The sequence below is a fragment of the Manduca sexta genome, chromosome 4 (genome assembly GCF_014839805.1).
Source record: "Manduca sexta isolate Smith_Timp_Sample1 chromosome 4, JHU_Msex_v1.0, whole genome shotgun sequence".
Lineage (NCBI taxonomy): Eukaryota > Metazoa > Arthropoda > Insecta > Lepidoptera > Sphingidae > Manduca > Manduca sexta.
In genome coordinates, this window is record NC_051118.1 from 6,459,666 (window position 1) to 6,486,296 (window position 26,631).

Below are 26,631 nucleotides of genomic sequence, written 5' to 3' on the forward strand. Positions count from 1 at the left end.
AATTTATCACGAAATTCCATGACGTTTTACAAATCAACAATTACCGAAAATGTATGTTACGGCCGGTGAGCCCGCACTCCTTCCGTGTTCCCCTAGCCGTTCCCACGACGTGCCATTTGTGGATCTATCTCGGTGCAGTGACGTAGACAAATGTAGGGAAATGACGCTTTATGTTCTAGAATGTTCTAACTATAACATAGTGGACAAATGTAGCGCAATGACGTTTTATGTTATAGAATGTTCTAACGTTAGCATAGTGGACAAATGTAGCGCAATGACGCTTTATGTTCTAGAATGTTCTACGTACAATATAACGTACAAATGTAGGTGAAATTATGATTTATGTTCCAAAGTGTTCTGTCTAGAATGTGATAGAGAAATATAGAGAAATGTTGATTTGCGTAAAATTTTTAAAAAAAGTAATGTGATGAGAATAGTTTATAATTATGATACTACTGTTTTGTATTTCAGCGCACGATAAAAGCTCTCACGGAATAATAAAGTTTTCTGAAATAAATGAAATATAAATTAATCCAAAACGTAGTCTATCTAAGTTTTATCCTATCTAAAGCCCTTCAGCAATTTGTGCTTACACCTTTAACAAACATCTGCAAAAAAAACGATTCTTTAATGTTTTACAACAAATAAAGTAAATCTTACAGAAAATAAGTAAATTAATCATTATAAACCTAATCAGCCTTACTTATAAACTTGCTTTAGCGTTAAAAGGGTGTTTAAGAATTGCTTAAATAGCTGTCAAAAACATCACGGGTTCCTAGTTTAAACCTTATTAAAATGCAAGTTGGCGGGTTTTGACTTACAGCTGATCGAGTAAATTTGTGTTTTAACTAAGCATAGATTTGGGATTTTTGTATAAGACTGTATGTCATTAAAACATAAACATTTGAAACTCTACATTATTAATAATAGTATAAAATCCACGCTTTTTCTTCATACAACTTCAAATAAAATATTTCTCATATTTATTCATTAATTTTTCCATTGAACCAACAGATGAACGTAGGATTTCCGCCCGTCAAACCTCTAGCGAACCATAAATTAATATTAAAAACACAGCGTAATAACGCTTAATATTCGACGGTGGACAATTTCGCGAGCACCACATCTTATCACGTACTTACAATAAAACAGCGCCTGCGCATAAAAACTCCATATTTGACAGACAGTGTTTCGTACTAAATGTGTTAGTATTTAAAAATGGAATGTTTAATTAACGGCCGATTTCGATGATTCTAATCGCGATCGTCAGCGAACGACCAATCAGAATGAAATGTCAGATGATTTATTTTAATTGGTTTATTATTGGTATTGATGTTGAATAAATGAAAATGAAAAAGACAAAGTTCTCCAACAATACAGGACTATTAAACCTTCCCATAACAACTTGTAGAGTTCCCAAAAAGATCAATAAAAACACGCCGAAACCAGCGTGCAGAACCCAATAAAAGCGGTACGAAAACGCACCCTGCTAACCGTACACTTATACGAGTGACTGGCTATGTGTTATACCTAGAAAAGTATTATTTTTCGTAAGAGGCGAGCGGCGGCGCGGCGACCCGTGACGGCGCTTCCTGTCGGGTGCTATGACCCCGAAGAAATGCTCTGTAACACCGACTTTGCGTTCGAAACGCGCGTTTTTATGTCTCAGCAGGAAATTGATTGTATTGGACTATTTAATGGCTTGTGATTTCGATTTGGGTGTCTGTATAATTAATTTTGTAGTTTAGTATCAAAATAACCAATGTTCTACAATGTAGAGTCGATATTTTTATGTATAACAATTATCAATTTCCATAATAATATCACAAAATAGGATTTAAAAAATCTGTTCTAATGTTTTCTTTTATTAGATAACTAGCTTTTGCTCGTGGCTTCGCCCGCGTGGAGGAATTTTCCGCGATAAAAGACCCGCTATATATTTGCCCGGGATAAAAAGTAGCCTATAACCTTCCCAGGGTTTTAAAGTATCTCCATACCGAATTTCATAAAAATCCGATCAGTAGATATTGAGAACATCGATAACATACAGAGAGACAGAAATGGGACCTTGTTTTATAATAATATAGATGTCGCAATTGTAGTATTTCTTAAATAAAATACAAAAACGAAATTCTAAATATTGAAAGCAATAAAATGAATATAACTAAAAATACAACAACATTATACTACTACCTCCAATTGCTCACTCAACCTCGACCATGCATCATTAAAATGTCCCACACTATTATCGAAAGATTCTGTATACATTAAAATCAACTTCTAAATATGGTCCATGCAACATGCTTTCATACGGCATAAAGAAAGTGCGCTAGTGTCGTTCCCATACCACTGGAAAGCACGTTCGGTCGATTATATGATACGTCATAATCGATTTTTTGCGTCGATAATTACTGAACCGGCTTCCGTGTGTTTTTATCAATATGAAATAATTGTTTGCGATGACGGTTCTTTGAATCGATTATGTCTTAATGCTAATTGGGTTAATTGTTCGTTTTGAATAAAATTGATGATATTTATTTCTTGGCAATTAATATAACCTAAATTATAGACAAAGGACGTTTAATTTTCGAACAATTAGGCGATAGACTCGCTCCTATCTTACAGACAAAAATATTTAAACACTACCAAAGAACCGATACGGTCTGTTACGTCAAATACGGACAGAAAAATGATAAAGAAACATTTATATTTACTTTTGATAGATCTCTCATATCTGAAAGTCCGCCTGGGTAGGTACAGCAGTGTGTAGTCACTATTGTGTTCTGGTTCGAAGGACATTGTAGCCAGTGTAACTACTGGACATAATGAGACTTAACATCTCATGTCTCAGGATGGCGAGTGCAGTGGAATACCAAACAATACTTTGTAATTCAAGGTGTTGGATGGTGTTTCTACTGTTTATGGGCGGTTGTATCGCTTAACATCAGGCGAAAGGCAAGCTCGTCTCATAATTCAAACAAAAAAAAACATTAATCACTAAACACACAGGGTAAAGGACAAAAATACCGTATCGAAACGGTTGTTATACGCGAGATGTATGGCTCATCACACAACATTTTTCACCTCTTTAACGCGTATACATGCTCATTAAAAAACTATAAATAAAATTATGCCCTTTTCACATCGAGAACTCGCGACGGTTGCGTTCCTTTTCACGCAGAATGTTTAATAAAAAATGTTTTTTGAAATATGAATTATTTGATTTGATTATTATATTTGGTACGTGGGTTGCGGAACGTAGGTATGGGTTCGATCCAAGTCGGGCTAAGTTTACATTTTCGATTAAATTTGTGGATATATTATGTGTGGCCTGTGGATGCACCCGTTTTATCTCTGTATACCATTTATAGACAAAAGTATGACGCTGAAATATTATGCTATAGTTCATATCATTTTATCAAAAAATTTAATCTAGTTCGTTCAATGAACTCATACAACTTTAAAAAGATATCCACTATCAATCCAGCCTTAACAAATAGCGATAATATGTCAAACAAAAACCACTAAAATAAAACAATTACATTAGGCATAATAACACGTTATCATTGCCTCGATAAAAACACAATTGTCGTTCATTTCACAAGTCATAATTTCATTCCGAACACCCACAATGTTCCGAAAGTCCCTGCCCTCTTCCCCATACGTATAATTAGGAGAAATGATCACGGTCTTTATGCGCGACAGGCGTCGAAAGGGCAGAACCGTGGTCCGCAAATATATGACCGATTTTTCATATATCGCGCTAATAAATGTGCCCATAAAATTGCAGACCGTATGTTTAATACAGAATGGGTTTTTATTGTGAATTATAGGATTTCCTGTTAGAATTCTGAATTTATTTTGTGGTTTTGATTTTTTTTAGTTATAAAGCCTTTATATGTTTGAACCTTATCCTAGTGTTTACGTATTGCAAGATAGAATAAAATATTCTGGTATGAAAAGTATTTATCGTTATTACATTTTATGTAAAAATAAATTCGTATAAAAACTCCTGAAGTATTTTGAGTCGAGCAAACATCTTTTGTCGAAAATGTTTCTAGTGACAATAAGTAATGGCGTAGTCTAAAACCACGCGTACAAAACCATTCATAAGTGAATATTTCTAATAAATTCCGTAAAATGCGCAGCGCGTCCGTCCAGCTAGTTTACGTATAATAATTGTGAATGCCGTCAGGTGTTCCGCCGCGGCCGCTTCCACCTTCTATCGCTGAATATTTTTGCAGTAATGAATGACTAATTCCAACAATCAATTTAATACCATACATTAACATCGATATTCAATTATTCTTAGAAAACATCGACCACACGCAATCGATTTGTAATCGATTTATCGATATAAAACAAAACGTTTCCAAATTTGAACGCGGCGCTGTGCTCTCTAATTCCGATTGCCCGCCTATAATTGACAGTGACGCGCCATTTTCTATCTCTGTTTCGCGCGTGCGTGGGTTGTAATGTCGTCTCGTTCTGCGCGCGATGTCACGTGCCTTTGACAGCGCGGTGACTATTTTGACAATTATGTCATTTGGTCGTCACGGGTGTGTCATTTTGGGCGAGCTATCGCGGCCCCGTGTAATTTTGTATGGAATTGTAGAATGTTTACAGGGTCGTTGACTTTAAGATGTATGGGAACATCTGGGGTCTGAGAAATGAATTAAGGGATAATAGTGCCGTTTAAGATAAAAACTCTGTCACCTTAAGGCTATTAATTAGAAAAACATTACAATCTTAAATAAATAAAAATCATATTAATCCTTATGATAATTAAAATTATCGATTTTTTTAATATACACAAATTCCTCAATAAACCACAAGATAACTTCAAATTAAACTTTTAAAATGGATCATACAGTAACTGTCGTGACTGCAAATTTCACGTACCATCGGACCGTGGATTGAGACCTCGGAACATGAATTAAATATGAGCATTGACCCCGCGCCCCCTTGCGAATATAGTACGAAATTGGCTTATGATTACCGCATTATCTATAAAAAGGTTTTTAAAAATACTTTTGAAGTTAAAAGTAATGAGCATGGACTTTGGTATAGAAAATCTTAAGAAATCCTCAAGAAGATGGAATTAAAGATGAATAGTAGAATAGGTCATAGGTGTTTTAACAGTTACCTAGAGATTAAAAAATAAGATTAAAGATGAATTAAGAATTAAAAATTTAGAATTGCTGTTTTAAAAGTTACCTAGAGATCGGATCCTCCAGAGAAGGTTGAGATATAAAAAAATAATCTGTGACATGCGTGGAACAGGTATGCTGACTTGTCATTTGAGCGACATAAGGGCAGGAAGGAGAAGTGGGCGTGTCCCAAATTGAGCTTAAATGCGTTATTGTATAAAAAATATAGTAAAAATTGTTATTAAACGTTTCCGAAGCTTCGATTAACCTTGAGGGGCATAACGCCTGAACTAAGTTGTGAGTATATCCAAATATTTGGAAGAACTTAAATAGGTTAATGTATCTAGAAGCACAGTAAAAATTGTTATCAAAGATCTCCGAAACTTCTATTAGCCTTCGTTTCCGAACCCCTTTTATATACATTTCTATTCAGTCACTTAATAAGTGATCTATGTGATCGTATCAATACAGACGAACACGTCTTGACTTATTTTAAAACCCTTATAATTGTAATAAATAAGTCGCGTAAAAAAAAAGTCGAATTGACAACCTCCTCCTTTTTGAAGTCGATTAAAAAACAACAGAAATACAAACTTTCGTTATTTGATGAGAATTACCAACCACTGATAACACAACCGTGATGTCTAATGGTCGAATAAAGAACTTTCCCCTTTTATTAAAGTCGGTTAAAAAAACAAGAATACAAATTTTCGTTATTTGATGAGAATTACCGAAGACTGATAACACTTATGTCTAATGTTATGAATGAAGCGTAGAACAGGTAAATATGAAGCGGCCGTTTGGGCTACCGTTACGGCGCCGTATACTGCATGCTAATGTCGCGCGTGTCGCCTGTCGCTGTCGCGCGACAACCATGTCGCCAGCGGTGACTTTATAATACAGCCTGAGCTCGTGGAAAGGAGCAGTGGTTGAAATGGTCTATGACTCTGAAGGAAATAGTCGTGTTACAGTAAAGGAATATATATAAATCAAACATTTCTTTATTTATATATCTTTATATTATAACATTAGTTCTTATATTGTTCAGTGTAAGGAACAAAACTGAAGAAAATAAGTAGTTGCACTTGGCACATGTAAAAGACATCAACGCGTCTCCGGCCTCCCAAAAATTAAAGTTTACTCTTGATTGTTATTTATAAATCCACTTTGAAAACGCTTTTTAGAGTTGAAAATCTGGTGCAGTGTATTGGAAAGCTATTTTATCTAGTAGGTCTAATAAAATCAGTGGATAAGGATGATCAAAAAGGCACTTTACGGATAATATTCATATTATCCAGAAAGTATTTACCAGTTAACCAAAAACTATTGGTCTCAATTGAAAACCTTAATGTTTGCCTCGGAGCTTCAATCTGGGATTATGAAATCGATTGATTGACAAATATCTAGTCATAAAGGGGAGAGCAGAATAATCCCTTATACACCGCAAGAAAGTACGTTACGATTTTTACGTGCATAAAGCACCCACGCCACGTCAGGCGACATCCTGCGGTTGCTTCGCTGAATTTCAACTGTAGTCCGCACACGTACCTGCATATAACACAACGCTAAGACGCAAACCGCTCGACCGAACGGCGTGCCGCAATTCCGACGTGTGTGTCCATTGTATTAGAAATAGTGACAGATCAGCTGATTGCTGGCCGGTTTGTATTCCAATTTTGAAATTGAAATATGATTAGTGATCAGCTGATTGCTGGCCGGTTTATTTATATTCTAATTTTAAATGTATTATGTATGTACTGCAAAGGATTTATTCCAATTAAATAATATAATGTTATGCTTTTGACTATTGCGGCGGAGTGGATGACCAGGTATTAAGCGAGGGGTCCTAGTTTCGATTATACGGCGAGATAAATGATTATGTTGCGCCGTAATTTTAGTTAAATGGTGTGAAAACGAGAATAAGGGTTATTCCTAATATACTAGATTTATGAGGTTTAGACTAGCACGATTATTTGTTGTATTTTATTTTGTTTTTTCAACATAGCATCTGTTTATCTGATAGTAAAGAACGCTCATATGGAAGGTCTATGAAATGGATAAAATCCTGTTGTCGTTTTCTTTTCGATGCAAAAAACATATAAGTTGCCCTCGTTTGTATATGCCGGATTTGGCTGTATACCCCACTACGGTATAAATATTGATTAACTTGATAAAATAGCTATTGACATTTATTATAACTTATCTATTAAGTAGCCTATGTCTTTTCCATGGTCTTAAACTACCGGCAATAACAAATTTTATCAAAATCCGCTTAGTGGGTCAACCGCGAAAGCGTAACAGACAGACAGATTAATAATCGCATTTATAATATAAGTATAAATATTATCACTTAGGAGTCTGATAGGTCATTATCATTATACTTTAATAACAATAATATTAAATTAAATTTATATCAACACCTTCCCCAATACGATACGTCATAATCCCGTACGGCGACAATGCGCACGCGCAGCGGCGGCGCGTCGGCGCGTGCGAGCGACGTGACCGCGCGCGTCACGCGTCGCGAATAAACGCGCCACTAATGAGCACGTGCGTACCCTTACTTAACCTTCAACGCCGCCCAGCTATACTCACAAAGGATTTTATTTGTCGCCTCTTTGATATTTGGTAAAGATATGATATGGGTATTATACCAGAATTTGACGACAGGGCGATTCGTAGAACCAAATCGCAAAATGTGAAGGTGCGTTGTCTCGGCTCTACATTAGGATAAGAACAGTTAAATGAAGAATGAGTAGATTACTTGTTACAAAGTACCAAGCTGTAGACATAGGTATTTTTGGAGTTCCGTATATCAGAGGAACCCAGCCAGCCAGGACTTGAACAGTTGGAGGACTTTCGTTTTGGAGGCCGAGACTCACTTCGGTGTCAGCCAACGGAGTTAGTAATCAGCCTGGAGTCTGGAAATTGTGCCCGATATGGCGATAAGGTCGCCCCCTATCAGATCATGGGACGGAACATACTTGGCGAAAAGTAGGTGCCCTGGTTGCGCCTCTGCATACCCCTTCGGGGATAAATGCGTGAAGTTATGTATGTACGTATAATATACGAGGTCATTTTGACATTGCGTTACTAAATTAAACCACATACTTACCTTCTTGAAAATAACATTTTACAATACTTGAACTCTAGATTAAATAAAAAAGTGTAAGTTTCGAATGAAATAAATATGAATAGAAAGTAATTTTAATTTCACACGCCCTAATACCACTACTACTACTCTAAGTGGATTCGTAGTAGCGGCAACATCACACTTTCAATCAAGGAAACCCATACCCAGTACACCCACGCACACATCATATTCGCAATAAACTACAAAATTATCTTAAAATCAAAAAAAGTAAAACTGGGAAAATCCCAAAATTGAAAATATTCGTTATTCATGGATTAATTTTGGCACAATGTTACCAGAAGTCAAGAGAAGTATGTGATTTATTTATTAACGCAATGTGAAACGACTCTATGAATAAACAACTTTACAGCTGTACAGATAAATTATTTTAACAAGTTATTGAATATTCGATATATCCTCACCTTTACTTTCATAATATTATATCAATTATGTTTTATTAAAGTCGATATACTGAAATCATTTATTTAATTCATCATATTTCATATTATATAAAATTTTCACCACAGTCCTTATAACACACTATATTAAAACCACTAATTAAATAATCAGAAAGGTATAGTAATTAATTGAATTGACCGCCAGTATTATTTTATTGAATCTCCTCCATGTTCATTACATATTAAAACAAAGGTTAAATTCGTCATAATAAAGCTGTCTGGTGCTTTGAGTTAAAATTTGCTTCACATTTAAAACTATAGCAATCGTATATAATTTAACAAAGTAAGCCTTCATCAAACCATTTTTATCAAATCACCTTTCAGTATCCTCAAACCACAAGTCCAATAAAAACCGTTCATCCTTCCATCCGCATCGGAACGGAAATCAAACCGATACGACATACAACCAACATTTTTATAGTATTTCTTGTAATGGAAAAAAAATGTATTCAGGCACGCGCGGCATCGCCGTCCTCGGACGCGCTCAGCATCTTAACACGACAGACAGAGAGAGGTATACGCACATCGCACGCGCTAAAGCGAGACGGCTATATGATTGATGATCGCCTCTAGTAACAGAGAAATGCAGTCAAATTAGGAGAAGCATATATCATAGTACAATGATAGCGGGGTTCCAGTAATGTTCGGTAAATGACATATTTCCATGTGTTGGCTGTATGAGTTCATTTCCATCGTCATTTTTTTACTCATTTATGAATGAACGAAGCATCCATTGCGGTCTTATCCTAGTGTTGAAATTACTCAGAAATATAACATGTTTCCTTTTACTCACTAGTTTTTATGAATGAATGAACGAATGGAAGAACTATTGCGCTCCTATTTAACGTAGTGTGTCTATTCATCTATCGGAAGTAAGTCCTAAAAGCCCTTAGTGGCTCGAAGGGCGCTATACAGTCGGTCCTGGTTACCGAACGACGTTAATGGCTGAATTAAGTCAGATATCGTTAGGTGACAACTCTGACGCTGCACCAGCTTCTTGTAGCCCTGGGATAGTGAGTATAGTAACTATAATGAGCTAATATTGTAAAAGTTTTGGATCCCTAATGTTTTATTATGAGTCACAGAGTGACCAAATATAAGTAATTTTATACTTAGAATTGGTTACACAAAAACAGAAAAAAAAAGATAAAAATGAAAAAAGAAGAAAAAAAACTGGTCACACAGGCCAATTTTATAACTATATAAAATGTCTAAACAGGACATTATTTTAAATAAACTAAATTAAGATATTAATAAATTAATATTGGCTTTGTACTCCTCTTATTAGTTGGTGACATCGCTACCTGAAAAACAAATATTGTATTGGGTTCAAATCTCAGGGACTTCAAAGTGTATTTTTCTATAATATTAAAAAATATAATTCTTCATTGCACAATTAACATCTCTGCCTACCCAGACAATTTATATCCTGTTACAATTACATACCAATGTGTGACTTCACAGGTTGTAAAAATAAATGGCTCTTACAGTCTGAAATAGCGTGAAATGTTGTCGCATTGCTGGCATGCGGATCGCAGTTGGAAAAATTTTATGATCTCGTTTACACATATAAGAGATTATGTTTTTCTCGACACGCTACTGGTTATTGGAGATAGTGTTTATTACCTTTTCATTGGATGGCACATTATTTGTCACTATTGAAACTAGGGGCACGCATATCTGATTTTCCTAAAATTATGTGAGTATACTTTGTAATTATAACTTGCTTTAGGTGTAGGAAAACATCGCGAGGAAACCTGCATACCTGAGAAGTTCTCTGTAAGAATTTTGAGGATAGGTATATAAAGTCTGCCAAACTGTAACTTTTTCATTTATAGACATTATTTGTGTATATAATAAAAAATTAAGATGAAAGGAAACAGAAATCATATTTTTTTTTATCCGAACTGATTGTTATATGAATCACTGTATAAAGTTAATTTTAAATACTTTATTTTTTCCAAAATCTATAATTGAAATTTTAATCTAAAACAACGAACCTCGGATACATCATAAGATAATTTCGAATTATAAATTTTAAAGTTTGAGTTTCAATCGATTACTTAAATCATACAAAAGACAAAATACAAGCATTCGCAGATCGAACATAAATTATTTATAACTATCAAACAAATAGCAGTCATTCAAATCGACATTCTTCCTGGGCAATAACGTTTACGATCGCGAGTCGTCATCGTCAATAAAGTAGATTATAAGTACACGCCTGGAGGCGTCTCCAATAGTACCAGCTACTTTACTGCACGCTGCTAAACTTTATTGCAATGGAGCGCGTGTGTGGTGCATGTGATGAGAGGAGAGCGATTTGGATGGACGTGTATTGACGTCGTGTTTTTTTAGCTATTAAATTGTAGGGTGTGTTTAATATACGTAATATATTATACTAGATGCTGGCCGCACAGCAGGTCAGTCAGGGAGTTTTGATGAGGTCTATGTTCAACAATGGACATACTTTTAGCTAAGATACCTTGCTACATGTAGGCCGCTTTGAAAATCTCGGTACTTTAATCTTAGTGTTAACAATGTTGAGTGGTAGAGATGCTGTAGTTAACAAAATATACCTAAAAATAATTACAACTCTTGGGCAGTATTGACGCGTATTTTCATTTCATATATTTCATCTATTAAATTATAGTAAAACATTTAAAAGTCACCTAGTGCTGAGACACTATGCAAATGTGCGCATCAGAAATTAGAGTTACATCAACTAAATCAAATATTTGCTAATCAAACATTTGTCTGAACTCAGTTATCGAACCTACAACCTCTTAATTCGCAGCGGTATTATCACCAACAACGCGATGAAGGTTTTATGTGTATTAGAACTTAAAAGAAAACCAGTTGATAATAACTGAGCATCGTTGACACAATTTTAGACTTTATGACCTAATGTTATCTGTAAAATGTAAATAATCTAACTCGTAATGCCACACACAATATGCTGGAAGGCTTCAGAATATATCACTCTTAACCAAAGCACAGGAGGATTAAATTAGGTCCTTCAATCATTACTACACAATAAAGAGCACTAAACGGCGCAGCGTTCAACGGTGATGTCATTCAGTTCAATTAAATACGCTATAATCATTTAATATGGCGGTATGTTTGGCAGGTGGTCCGTCCCATATTGATTCATTGGCGCAATGCCAGTTGAGTACGTGCAAGTGGAAAAAAGATTTCGTTTGCAAAGTAAAGTCTACTATTCAAGCCGTTTCCAAACACTGATATTTAAAAATTTGTTTGTAGTAGGACATATGATACTTGGTAGACATACACTAATGACACTATGAATATAAGGGTCTAACATCTGATGCGTGATCTACGAGTGACATTATTTTAAGACTAGAGATGTTTTCATTACGTGTGATAAAAGAGATATAACTTTCTTTACTGACATCGTCCACCCATGAGGTGGACAAATAACCTCATAAAAGTTGCAGGAGGTTGCTGAATGCGGACCGCTTCCAAGAGATCAATCTGGAAATTTTTGGGGGAGAACCGTCTTCAGTGGGAGACATCCTGCAGCTGAAGATGATGATGATTGAAAACTGCAAGCTAAATCCTAATGGATACTAATCGATATTTTTATTCATTACCATCGTTAGCAAGTTATGCCAGTTCTTTACAAATATCAAGACCTCTTGCGTTAAGTTATCGCATGTATTATAACGGTTATATTAACCCCTAATATCTCAACACATCGACCACACGTCAAAAGTATAAAATTTTCGTTTCCGCCACAGCAGGCTCGCCGGTACACCGCTTTATGGATTTCGGCAGCTTTGCCGTTTTATTCCGCGGGACATTTCGAGGAACCGGCCTTCCAAAAAACAATGGCGGCCGTCGTCGTCTCAACATTGAAATATTTGTACACCAGCTACTATTTTTACGAGCCGATGCAAATGTTTTACATGAACGTAAACTCGAAAGGATTTTTATTAACAGATAAAGTTTTGTTGAGGTAACTTTGATGTGGCGAAGGATTTTCTATTTCCAGTGTAAATTCTGAAGTAATTTTTTATCACATCATGGGACGGAATAAACAAGGTGGAAAATGGGTGCACGAGTTGCGCCTACGCCTGCCCTTTCGGGAATGAAAAGCGTCAGTGTATTGTGTGTGTATGTTCAAGAATTAGTAAAATAAATAAAATTCCAAATGTGGCGGCTACACATTTTTACAATACCAATTTGGTATGAGCAACGCACATTGATAGGCCTTTGTATATTGCAGTATATTCTACTAATAATGAATAACTGAATACGATAATGGACTGTGAATAATAAATAACAAAGTTTGCAAATAATTTCCAATTACACACATGCACAACTAACATGTGCAACTCTACAATAAAATAAATGCATTCGCACAAACTCTACGTTAAAGTTATGCCGCATAGGCCGTGAAAGCCTACTTTCAACATTTTCAAAGGTAATAAAACAAAGCGAGCCACCGTCCGCCGCTATGAGACAGCGACTTAAAAAACGACAAAAATGACCACGCACTCAGAATCGAAATGCAAAAAAAATATTTTACACGACCGAGACGGAGATATGCGTAAACACACGAGTTAGAGAGGGAGGGAGCGAACAAATTTAGAATGCAACGCGTGCCCTCGACATCCGTCGGCGCAAAAAACCGATGAGTGCCATCTATCGGGCCATGGTGACACTTCGCAACGATCATAGCGCGGCTATAATTCAATAATGACTTTCGGCTTTTAAATTATAATTTTAGCATTATCAGAAGCATTAAGTATAAAACTAAAGAACATTAAAATCGTAATAACATTAGTACATCAAATTCTCACGCCTATATTTTCCTCTAAGGAATAGGACAAAGACAATGAATGCATCCATTTTAACCAAGATATTATCATTGCATAACATAAAGTCGATCACATTCGATTAATATGTTTTTCTAATGGAAAATATAGGTCTTATAGAGTAGAACTAATTTGGCATACTCGGCTCATTTTCGACCATTCTGTGGTACGCATCCATTTACGTATTTACGTCCATTTGTACTAACTTTACCATTCAACATAGTGAGTCAATATAGTCACCAGCCACACATACGATGTCCTGATTCCCGAAAGGGCAGGCAGGGACGCAAGTTATACACCCAATTTTCGCCTTATACATTCCATCCCATTATTGAGGCTAAAATAATCCGAGTTAAGGCCATAGCCAAGATGCATTTCTAAAATCGTTTACGCTAATAGAAAAATTAATAAATGAAATGTACTTTTTTTTCTTGACACTATTTTTGTTAGCCTGGCTAGGGCCGGCTTATACAAATACACCGGACTTTTGAATAAGGGCTTTAGACGCTCGCAACCCTAGAAACATGTACTATCAATAAGTCTATCGCTAAACTCTGTCATTTATTTATTTGTTAATAGACACACCAAGGATTTATCACAGAAAAATACATATGAAAGATCGACAATATAAGGTACTTATTCTAGGTGACAAATCTTAACAGGTGTACACAACACTATTAGCGAAATTTTTTTTTATCTAACAGAAAATTGAAATCGCTTTATTTCTATAACGTTAGCGTTAATGATTATATAAAGGCATCATTGCTACGTTCCCTGTTATAAATCAAATATACGTAACAAATAATTAACAATCCAAGCAACTAGTCAACAAAACGGCTGATTTGGCTGATCTAATTAATGATGGCCGAGACCACCGCGCGTCACTACACCGATGATGGATCATCGTCATTACTCTTATCGGGCTATCCGGGCGGCTCCTGGGCATTACCTGCGTCTTGTTAGCGTGGATTTGAGAATTGATAGACTGCTCTACTATAGGCTAACATTGGGAAACTTGTACTTGTGTTATAATTTGATAAATTACGTATTATGTAGGGACATTTTTACGTTGTGTTACTAAAGGAAAGTACATATTCGGCTATACCTCTGCTAACATTATACCAAAAATTATTAATGAATAACAAATATTTTCACCAAAAATTCCGATTTTACTTTTCTGATTTTTTTATCATTTTATATTTTAATGCGAATATAACGTGTACTGCCCACTGCTAAGTACAGGCCTCCTCTTCTATTGAGAGGGTTTAAGTCTTAATCCACTACACACCTGTAATGTGTTCTTTGGATTTTCAACGTATAGACTTTTAATCTCGGCAATCCGTTTCATTTCATGTGCTTACTGAGATAGTCTAACCATGTGCTTAATTAAAATTTCATCATAATTTTCCTCAACTTCTTTTAACAAAGACTCTAGAAGTTCTTAATTGCATATTACGTAGAACTAAGCAGTAGATTATTACTTAATTTGTACTGATCCTTTCGGAAAAATGATAGACTTGAGATTGCTGATGTCTCGTGATACCGTTGGGGTATAAAGAATACTGCATTCCTTCTCCCCGGAGACAAACGTGACGGTATGTATCTGTTAACTTCATTATATTGATAGTATGTTCATTGTATTCTCACGTTTCCATTATAATTACTATGTAAGTATATATAATATCAGTCCTGAATAATATACTGTCCCAATGTTGGGTACAGGACTTCTCTACTACTGAGAGGGATAAGGCTTCAGTCCACCACGCTGGCCTAGTGCGAATTGGTAGACTTCACACACCCTCAAAATTCCTATTAAGTCCTTTTGGGGTAGGCAAGATTCCTCACGATAGTTTCTTTCACGGTTAAAGCAAGCGATAATTCACAATGAATACAAACATAATTTTAGAAAAGTCACAGGTGTGTGTGTGTCAATTTTTTGTGTGGGTTTTGAACCTGCGGACATTCGTCTCACCAGTCCGTTGTACACCCAACTAGGCTAATAACGCATCTAAATATATAATACTGGACGGTAATGAAAAAGGATAATTAATGAAAAAGGATTTAATTTACACGAAAACAAAAAAGAGTTTTTACCACTTTCGGTTTTGTATTCCTTGATACTAATGTCAAAGAGAATTTTATATGTTATCATACAATGTGTATAGGCCGATGTATTCCCGTATTAAAATTGAAGCGGCGATAGCCTAGTCGGGTGTGTAACGGACTGTCAAGACGAATGTCCGCAGGTTCAAATCCCAAGGGCGCACACCTCTCACTTTTCTAAAATCATGTGTGTATTCTTTGTGAATTTATCGTTCGCTTTAACGGTGAAGGGAAACATCGTGAGGAAACCTGCACACCTGAGAAGTTCTCTATAGGAATTTCGAAGGTGTGTGAAGTCTACCAATCCGCACTAGGCCAGCGTGGTGGACTAAGGCCTAATCCCTCTCAGTGGTAGAGGAGGCCCGTGCTCAGCAGTGGGCAAGTATATAATACAGGGCTGATATTATTATATTATTATTATTAAAATTAACTAGATTTTATAGATTACCCCTTACAGGTAGGTCTGTCAGACGTCAGCCAAAATATAATAAATCGCGTAAAGGAGAATGCCCATTTTTGTATGAAAGTTGGGCTACGCTTGCGTCTGTACAAAACCTTCACTAAACTATAGGTAATATATCCTAAATCTTATACAAATTGAAAACAATTGGATATTCGATGGGAGTTCGGAGTAATCAGAATTTTTATAACGCAGTTATTTTGAGGTTAAGTATGGACTGCAATAATGTACGGCAGAAAGTAACTACGTGCCTAATTAAGTCGAATATTGCAGAACCTACTTGTTATTGCTATAAGCAATTATTGGACATTCTTTTCACCTAGCTTTAATTGCCATCATAAGAAACTGATAGGTACTAACATATCCGATAAGACGAAACTCCAATAAAACTTAAAAAGATAGTATGTCGGAATATTAGTTTTTCCACGGAGCATATTATGTTACCTGACCTTTTGTGTACGTATATATTTTTCTGACTTACGACTTATTTTATTACATGGATTACCTAATCTTTAATTCCACCTACCATTATCTCACTCCATTATGGCGTCAACACATATTGTAGAATAAATTCAGATTAGTTTTTATGACCGGCCTATGCCTGACGCCAACCCTCTTTGGAGGATTCCGATCCCAGGCAACTCATGTTAGAAACACCGAGATAAAATGTTGCTTGGCCTGGAAATCGAACCCAGGAACTCACTTCACAGCCTGATTACGCTAATAGTTAATTATCATAGGGAAAGAAAAAATAAAACGAGAAATACGAAATCGGATGCATATTTTTATATAGATGTATATTTTTAATAGAGGTATATATTCTTGGCATCCTAAAATAAAAACAAGAATTTGATATAGCTGCAGCACGTTTATATATACTCCTGAAGTGAGTCCATGACTTCTTGCAGCGCTGGTCGGGTCATGTCATGTTGTTGTTGTCTGTGAACCTCTCTATTAGCTGATCTCCAACAAGCAGCACAAACTCATTCTCGCCTTGAAACCTAAAATATAATGTAGAAGTTGAGTAAACATTTTCAGATTATTATTATTGTTAAACTGTTTTCTTTAACTTTGGCAAGATTTTTCCCACATTGTGGGTATGTTAATAATAATCTACAAAACTTACAAACTGGACAGCTCGTCCAAGAAATATACGTGTCGTTGCTGTGGCACCGCAAAGGTGCAGTTAATACACCGCCGGGATATGCCGTCTCGATTAACTGTCCTGGGTCTAGGTTCTAGACGACATTGTGTTGCTAACTAAAAGCCTTCCGTCTCAAAGTTCGAAACACACACTATACACGTTGTTTTTAACAGAGGATTTCTCGACTCAACATTAAAATAAATAAGAAAAACACTCCGATCTTGAATAAGATAAATATTATAATATTTTAATGATTTAACATTCAAACAAATCTGAAATGTCAAAATGTCATTAATTTCAGTTGCCAGTGTAATAAAAACCTGTACCCATATATTCATAATTTAAAAATAAAGTCCAGACATGTTTTAGCTGATTTTAGTATTTCTGTCGATGCAAGTACAAGTCGCCATTTGTTTGTTATTAGAACGATTAATATTTTCTCTTTTTTTCCACCTATTTGGAGTTTGGTCATAATTATTAAGTAAAATATATTATTTTATGACAATATATTTGAGATGAATAAATATATTGTTATAAAAATAATATACATATATTATAAATTCAAGTACAAGCACATTTTTTTGTACATATTTACTTTTTTATTCCATCTAAGGTGGGAATTTGTTATAAATTGGTATCATTTCGCCATATTGGCAGTAAATTATCGGATGTTTCATTTGCAACAATTAAACAACTTTTTTTTGCATATATTTAAAACCCCCATTCGCTTATGACTGAAATAAATACAAATAGAGTAATAATTAAAATGATAATTTTTTGTGGATATTTGGTTGAGACGCATGACTGACGCAAAGATAGCCTGGTTTTGGGCATTGTCCTTTAAGCATTAACGTCGTGGAGGGTTTAAGAATTTGATGATGTACAAAAAAATCACGTTTTCAAAAGATATCTCTATAACAGATTACGGGCAGGTGTATGGATTGATTGATACGTGTCTTTCAAAACATTTTACATACCGACCCTTACTAATCACTTGCCATTTGTCAGTGAGGTTTTTGTGGATTTACGCGTTTCTACGAACGTTTGAATATATTTTTGTAATCTGATTTCTTGAAACTTTTTATTTTTTGAGCGAAAATGGTGTAGTTAAAACTGCGTGATAGTTACCACAATCAAAAGAGGTGTTTAAGTCTAGAAATGGAAGAATCCTTTAAAAAATTAGACGTCAGTTTTTGTGTATACAAAACTGCACGATAACTTTACCGTCAAATTATAAGAAAATTGACCTTATTTTAGAAATTAAATGATCCTTTTCTGAGCAATTGAATCACCTTGTTCTTTAAGCTATATCTATACATGATATTTGTCCAATCGTTACGATGCTAACAAATTGGCAAATTGTTTAGCAATTATTTTAAGCAATGTAGATTTAAAGTGTACAGCCACACGATTTTTTTTTCTTACTTAACCAAAAGCACGTCATAATCATCATCATCTCAGCCGGGAATCGTCCACTGCTGGACATAAGCCTCCCCATGGAGCGTCACAGGGACTGGTTCTGGGCCGCCCTCATCCATCGGACTCCGGCGACCCTCACCAGATCGTCGGTCCATCTCGTGGGGGGCCTGCCTGTGCTAAAGCACAGTTCGAAAAATATTTAAAAACTATAAGAAATAGTTATCTTGTTCTTATAGATTTCTTTCTTTTTGAATTTCAATTATGTTTTCTTGAGCTACGCATATGACCCCGGAAATCATAGGATCTTTGGATTCTACATAAATATCACCTGTCTAGTACTGTCCATGCAAGTAAAGACCACCATGCCAGTAACTGGAGCCAAGTTATCAACTAATGGGCGATATGAGTTGGCGCACGGGAAACGGAAGCGATGTAAACCGACCGACGACAACTGAGAAGTATGGAATGTCGGTACGTCAAGCGAAACGCATATCGTTATGTTCATAATTATTAATTTATATTAATCAAATATATCCGACTTTTGCTTCTTGTTAATAGAGGCAGCAAAAATGTATTTTGTCATTGTTTTTTTTTGGATTCCCCCGTTGCACGTCTGTCTAGCTTTTATTTTACGGGTATAAAAGCGTAATGTTTTTTTTTAGATTTTGCCGACGGTATTTTTAACATAAATTTGTTATGGATGTTAGCTGTTAAGAATATAAATAATACAAAATCAACAGTTATCAATTTTTTACTACTTATTAATAGGTATGAGATTCGTAAAAAAAATCCTATCACAATTTATTTCATTGTGGGATGGGAACTAGCTTCCCGTTGTTTTATAGCATGCTTATTACTCGCTACTAGCAACTATAACGAGTGCACCTAACAAGTTGTTATGGATTTTATCGATAACTTGTCTTATTTGATATTGGTGGTGATGCTCTTGAATACTAGTACCCTTAGACCAGGAACTAGCTCGTCTCGACATTCAACTATATACCTCTATAACAGTAAAAAGTCACTACATACAAGATATACTAGGATATATAAAAGCCGAGGAAGTACACTGCCCACACACTTTTAAGTTTTAAACAATTAAGCGAAATTCTCACAAGGACATATGGCGTACGGCAGCTAAACCCAGACGAGGTCAGTAACCACTAACAAAGTGTCCACTAAAAGCTTTATTAGATGCTGCTACTCGGTAAAATATTTATCCACAATTGCTAGAGATGTAATGGTTTAAATTAGCAAGTTATCGATAATCTCTAATGAAAAATAAATTAAATAGTTGTGCTCAATAAACCTAAATACATAATTATGCTCATTTAAAATAATTAAACATTACAAAGGAATAAGTACTCTTAAAATATCTGTTAAATACATTCCTTTACAAAAATTATTTCACCTATTTAAAAAAAATTGTATTGAACACACAAATCAAAACACAACAAAATATTAATTGATCAACATTATCGAATTATTCAAAACAGCTCATTAACTATTCAAAAATATTACTAGACCGCCCATGCAACCAAAACAATCCATTAAACCAACAGATCTTAATTGTTGACGATCAATCAATAAATCATTAATCCGTAATCGATATATAAATTTATCGATAACGCGCATCACTGGTCCGAAACCCGCGCTACAGGAAGCCCCTTCCCTAATTTGTCACTGTGACATTTGACATCACTCAAACAGGTAACATTGATAGCTGTGTGACATTTGTTTGCTAAGATTCGAGTAATAGGGGTGATTTTTTGCTCTTTTTTCGAAAAATAACTCCGAAATATGCAAAAAAATATAACTGCGGTCATAAAAAAAATCTATAAGCCAGATACTAAAAAAGAATGTCCATTAAAAATAATTTTCTTTTCATACTCATAATATGTTTTCTATTTAAGTTCTATGACCTATTTTGCTTTTAACCTTTATTATGCGACAATCGATAAATACCGTACAAACACGGCGCATCACTAAAAGTGAAGTTGTTTGTTTTGCCGGTAGCAAGTAGTGTCGCCTTGATAAATATCCTTAAAGATTGTTCAGTCTCTTCGATAATTTTCTCTCGGAACATCACACTTGCTCCCACACACGAATTTATACTTTAAAAACTTCACACAAAGTTCAAACTCAATTGACAACGTTCCGAAATTATTTATGGACCTCTCATAGTCCACGTTTTATAGTATTTGATAAAACACATCGTGATTATTTAGCTAGAGTTTGTGACAGACGTCCATTTTATTACATTCCGGAATATTTTCTGTTAGATTTATCGTGTTAATATTCATAAACCAGTATTAAATTTCGTGCGACACTGATGTCCAGAATATATTACTTTGTGTCTGCTACTTGAATTTTGAGATTAAATGGCGTTAGTAATCATTTTATTAGATGTTTATTAGCTAACGGAAGAATAAGTACGTGATTCAAATGGAAACGATTAACTTGATTGAATGTATGAATCGATATCTAACTAAATAATCGATTAGGCAGAAGGACCGTATTCAATACCATAGATAGCGCTATAAAAAAAGGTTCGAAGGGCCTCCTATGCCATTCGTCGCATTCCAACAGCCTTCTAGACTTCTTGTGAAACATTACCAGGTGTGTTTATCTACCTGCATTAAGTAAGAACGGTATGCGCAATGGGCAAGTCATTTTACATGAAAGCCTACATAACTATCCGTCCCATAGCGAGGCGACCTACCACGGGCAGTAAAAAGTAGCGTAATATCTTTTAGCAGCGCACGGCACGTCAATTTCTCCACATTTACGACTAAAAACGTGTAACAACATTGTATACTCTCGAACACAATCGGCTCATTTCATTTTTTCTTTGCGTTTCAGGTAAAAAATGGCGTTCGCTGACTCCGCAAGACCGACGGCCGTTTGTGGAGGAAGCCGAGAGGCTGCGTGTGATTCATATGACGGAGCATCCGAACTACAAGTACCGGCCGCGGCGACGGAAGCAGAACAAGGCGCGGCCCAACCAGCCGAGCACGCCGGCCAGCGCCCCGCCGCCCGCCTCAGCCGCACTGGGATCTCCGTACGCAACCGGCACCGACTCGCCCGACACTCGCTTCTCACACAACCCGGGAGCTGGTTTCTCCCCGTACAGAACCTCGCCGCTTGCCTCGGATTTCCAGACGCAGCAGTTCAATGGCCACGTGCAGACGCCAGAGTCCTCACCCGCGAGGTCTCCTGAGCCTCAGGGCAGGAGGAGCGCGCCCGCTGAAGCTCCCCTGCCGACGCCAGACGCGTCCCCTGTCGAAAATGAAAAAGAAAACTTCCAATACGAAGAAAGGCGAAGAGCGATCAATGCGTCTTCGATGTCGGACTCGTACTCTCCGTATAAGACGTACAGGACCCCAGGGTCTTACTCACCGGCTCCAGTTGCTGCCATGGGGATGGCGAACGGCATGTACGTGATGTGCACTCAAAGGACACTAACCGAGCAACCACCCCTCGTGACCGGAACCTTCTTCCCTCCAGTAGCGACGTCGCAGGACCAGCAAGCGTTGGGAACCACGACCCCCCGGGTGTCGTCAGCCCCCAGCGGTCCCCTCGCAACAGAATATAGTATCCAGTACCATCAATACGAGCAATACGACCAGATGTATAAGACCGAGGACTCCTACGTCCATTACCCGGAGCAGCCCAAAACTGAATACGATACCGGTGGAACTTATTTTTCTGAGGAGCCGCCCGCGAATCAACAACAGGAACCCGAGTTCATGAACCAGCGGCCTGAAATCAGGACTGGCTCTCCAGAATCGGACGTAGACGCTCGGGAATTCGACAAATACTTGGATTATGGTACTGAGGGAACAATGGAGCAGCATCAGCAGTACAGATACGATCAGCAGGGATACCGGCCCCCATACTGTCCGGAGCAGGCACCAGGGCCGGAGTACTGTTCCGAGAGGATGTACCCACCATACGCATCGGTGATTTCAGGAGCTCCACCCGCTAATTACGCGCCTGCTACGCCAGGAAGTGACGTCAGGCCGGAAGACGAGTTCAGCGTCATTCTGGCTGGCGTCCGGCAAACTTGCTACAGCAATTGACTACAGGACTGATATGGATTAAGAATTTCGTGGACTACTAAAGCCCAAAGAATTGACATGATCTTTGATATTTCTAAACCATTATTACTAGGTTGAATTTTTTTGGAAACCTCGCTAGATAAAAAAGTTTGTTTATGTAAAGTTTGAAGTTGGAACATTTTGGGAAAATGTTTTTCCTAAAACAAGATTGATTTATAAATGATTTGTGAAAGACTCTTGCGACGTAGTGTGATAATTATAAAAATAACTCACTATGAAATGTTTATGAGCAATATTAATTTATTGGTTAAAAAATATATCCTTTTAGATTAAAAACAAAATCCTATGACTCGAATTACATTTTTGAGTTACTATTGTTTAAGTTTATCGTTATATTTGCCTTGGTAAATGATGTTCCAAAAATTTTGGTAATTTAGTTGCCTAGTTTCTGATATTAGAAGTTTATTAAAATTATTTGGTACATTCCAATAAAAAATATGACTACAACAAGCGTCTAATAGATTTTATAAAAAAACAAATATTCATTCACACGCAACGATATTAAAAAGACTACACGCCATTCCTTAACAAATGAAACGAAAGTGTTCCAGAAGTGCATACGCACATTATTTTAATTTAACCAAATTGACAAGTCGTGTAGAGGAAGTGACGTATTCTAGTACGAACAAAAAGACAGCTAATATTTAACATTAACGTGTAGTATCGATCGTCTCAATTCTGATAATTTCAAGTCAAAATCTATAGTTATAATACCATTGGATACAATTGTGGCTTAAAATCAACTTTAATTATTGTGATTTTTAAATTTAGAACAAAAAGAACACATTTGCATAGATATTAAAAATATTATAAATAGATAATAAAAACGTGCGAAACAATATTTCATATGTCAATTTTGTAATTTTTAATTAGAATTTATAGAGCTTTTATAATCTGTATTGGTGCTATGTGGGTGGTCATACTAAAAAAATATATTTTTGTAAAAATGTTTTGTTACATCCCAAAACCGTATACCATAGAGGTAGCGTGTACGATTCCTATATGTAAAAGATTATTTATTTGTAACTATTCTTGTATATTTTAGATAAATGAAGTTACAAAGGTTCGTCAGAGACATGTTCTTCCAATAACTCTGTAGATAATAATTTAAGTCGTATAATTTTTAGACTATAATTTTTTTAATAAAATCCCCATGTTATCTGTATAAAATGTAAGAATTTTGAATAAAAAATATCTCATAGTTTATATTTTGTACTAAAATTATAGATAATGAATTTGTAGTTTATATAGATACATAGTAAAAACGCTCGCACCGCGAAACTAAGTTCTTCCTAATTGTAAGAAAATTTATAAGGAACAATAAAATTATTATTATAAAAATTGTTTTCATTAATTTTACCCCTTATTATTGGCAGTAATAAAGCAACTTCAAAAATGAATATACAACTATATAGAGTGTCTCTCTATGCACACTGGTGATATTTCATATCCCAGCAAAAAAATTGCCTGAAAAAAAATCGAAATTAAAACAGAAAAAAATGTGTACTGCTGTAAATATACAGCGAGTTGTCTTTGATCCAACCTACAAAAACATAAATATCTATGATATAGCGCCATCTAGTATTACACGACTGAACTATTTATTGGTGATAATCACATCTTAATCTAGAGCCTAAATTATTTAATTTATTAAATCTCCAATATGAAATCAAATATTAATTAATAATTATATGAGGAAATAAAAATAGCTGATATGCATCAAGGCTAATACTAATTGCCCATTAATGATTTCTTATGAAAGCTGTTATTACCTGTTTAACCAGACAAGAATATAATATAAAATGTAGCATACACTGGTGATTACTTACACTACATACAGTACGTTAACTACGTACTGGCATCTATTTGAACTGCAAATCCATAAAAAAATATAAGAATACCATTGAATACGAATCCTTTAGTACTCCAACAAGACATTGGAATTTTATAAAGTTATTAACACAAATAACCCCAAAATGACATTACAAAAAAGCAACACCTAAACAAAACCGTGTAAGTCCAAATAAAATTAAAATTACAAAATAATTTGCGCACCGCGGCAAGGCATATATCGGCCCGCGGGCCTTCTCGCCTGTAATTACGGACACCCCGCCCGGACACGCCTACAACGCCCGCACGATATTGATGTATAGCGATTTGGCGGAAAACTTTATATGTAAGAGTTACAATATTTTGCATGGACAATATTTAAGTGATAAAATAATTCATTGATAAGATCTGTGGCATATCTCACGCCTTGTCTTTGGTCTGTTTTATGTCCGATTTTGTGAGATTTAAAACATGATTATATTATTATATTTTTTATATTAAAGTCTTTTCATGATTAGTAAATTAAAATTTTATATATAAAACAAAATTTCAATAATCATGATGTTACTTACATTTTAAATTTATTCCAATGAATCCCCAAATATTTAAACTAAATTGCACTTTATAATATGATTATTCAAATAAGTTAATGGATTCAATATAATATATACGTGCCTATTTATAATAAGGACCAACGTAATTGAACTGTTAAGTCATATCATTTTCACATAAACTTTTTAACATCTAATTTCAAAATAAGAACATACTACACTAGCATGAAAAAACTCGTATTTAAAAAAAATAATTCGCGACTTATCCCCTTCGCGCGGCGCGCTCATATCGGCGTGAAGACGTTGTAAAACATGATAATTAAGTTTTTGTTGCTTTTTCTTTATAAACCACGGAGACATCTTCTATATCGGACGTTTGTTTTCGAAATGTTATTTTAGCAATATTACGTATCGGGATTATTGCAATGCGGTGTAAGTGACGAAAATGGCCCAAATTGAGATTGATACCAAGGTAAATATCGTCACTTTGAGTTTTAATTCTGGCCTAAAAACTATTTGTCATTTACGAATTTCGAATGCTAGTTACGCGATATTGAACTATACCCGACGATATATTAATGCATTTTAACACTTGTATGCTTCGACTTTTACAATTTATGATGATATTTTGGGCTAGGGAATTATGAAAAAAAATACATAGATTATATTATATTTACTATTGATACTAGTTTCGTAAAAACTGTTTAAAAATAAACCAAATAATTTGGCAAAGAAAATACTTATTACCAAAGCAATAATGTTTCTAAAAAAATACTTATGATAACGATATTTGTTAAGATTTTAGTTATAATGCTGATACAATAATTTGAATTGAAATAAAAAACAAATAATAATAATCAGCCATGTATCATTTACTATCCTACTACTTGGCACGGGCCTCCTCTATTAGGCCTTAGTCCACCACGCTGGACTAGTGCGGATTGGTAGACTTCACACACCTTCAAAATTCCTATAGAGAATTTCTCAGATGTGCAGGTTTCGTCACGATGTTTTCCTTCACCGTAAAGCAAGTGTTATTCACAAAGAATAAACATATACATTTAGAAAAGTTGGAGATGTGTGCCCTTGGGATTTGAACCTGCGAACATTTATCTCGGCCGTACGTTACACGTACAACTAGGTTATCGCCGCTGGATTGAAATAATGTATTTTAGTTGAAATTTTTAATAAATATTTTAGATATAAGAATTACATACAAGATTTCTAACTTAACTGTAGGAAGTATTGAATTACGATGTTTAGAATTATCGATCATTATCATATTACAGTTGATTCAATTTGTATCTACGTGCCTCGGGGTTTGCTAACCTACCTGTTTACCACGAAACTGCATTTGAGTATTTCTAAATATAAATGTACGTAACGAAATAGTTTAAATGAAATATTGTTACGATTTTTTT

General features: G+C 35.4%; 1 protein-coding gene across 2 annotated transcripts in view; it reads left to right on the forward strand.

Moving 5' to 3' along the window:
• LOC115450852 (transcription factor Sox-17-alpha-A) overlaps nt 1–24,177 on the forward strand; it is a 138,269-nt gene extending 114,092 nt beyond the window's left edge. For both annotated transcript variants that reach the window (XM_037441575.1, XM_037441573.1), the window contains exon 4: nt 21,571–24,177. In XM_037441575.1, the coding sequence (XP_037297472.1) occupies nt 21,571–22,790 (1,220 nt within the window). In that variant the 3' untranslated portion in view covers nt 22,791–24,177. The remainder of the gene's footprint in view (nt 1–21,570) is intronic.
• Nucleotides 24,178–26,631: the final 2,454 nt, after the last annotated feature.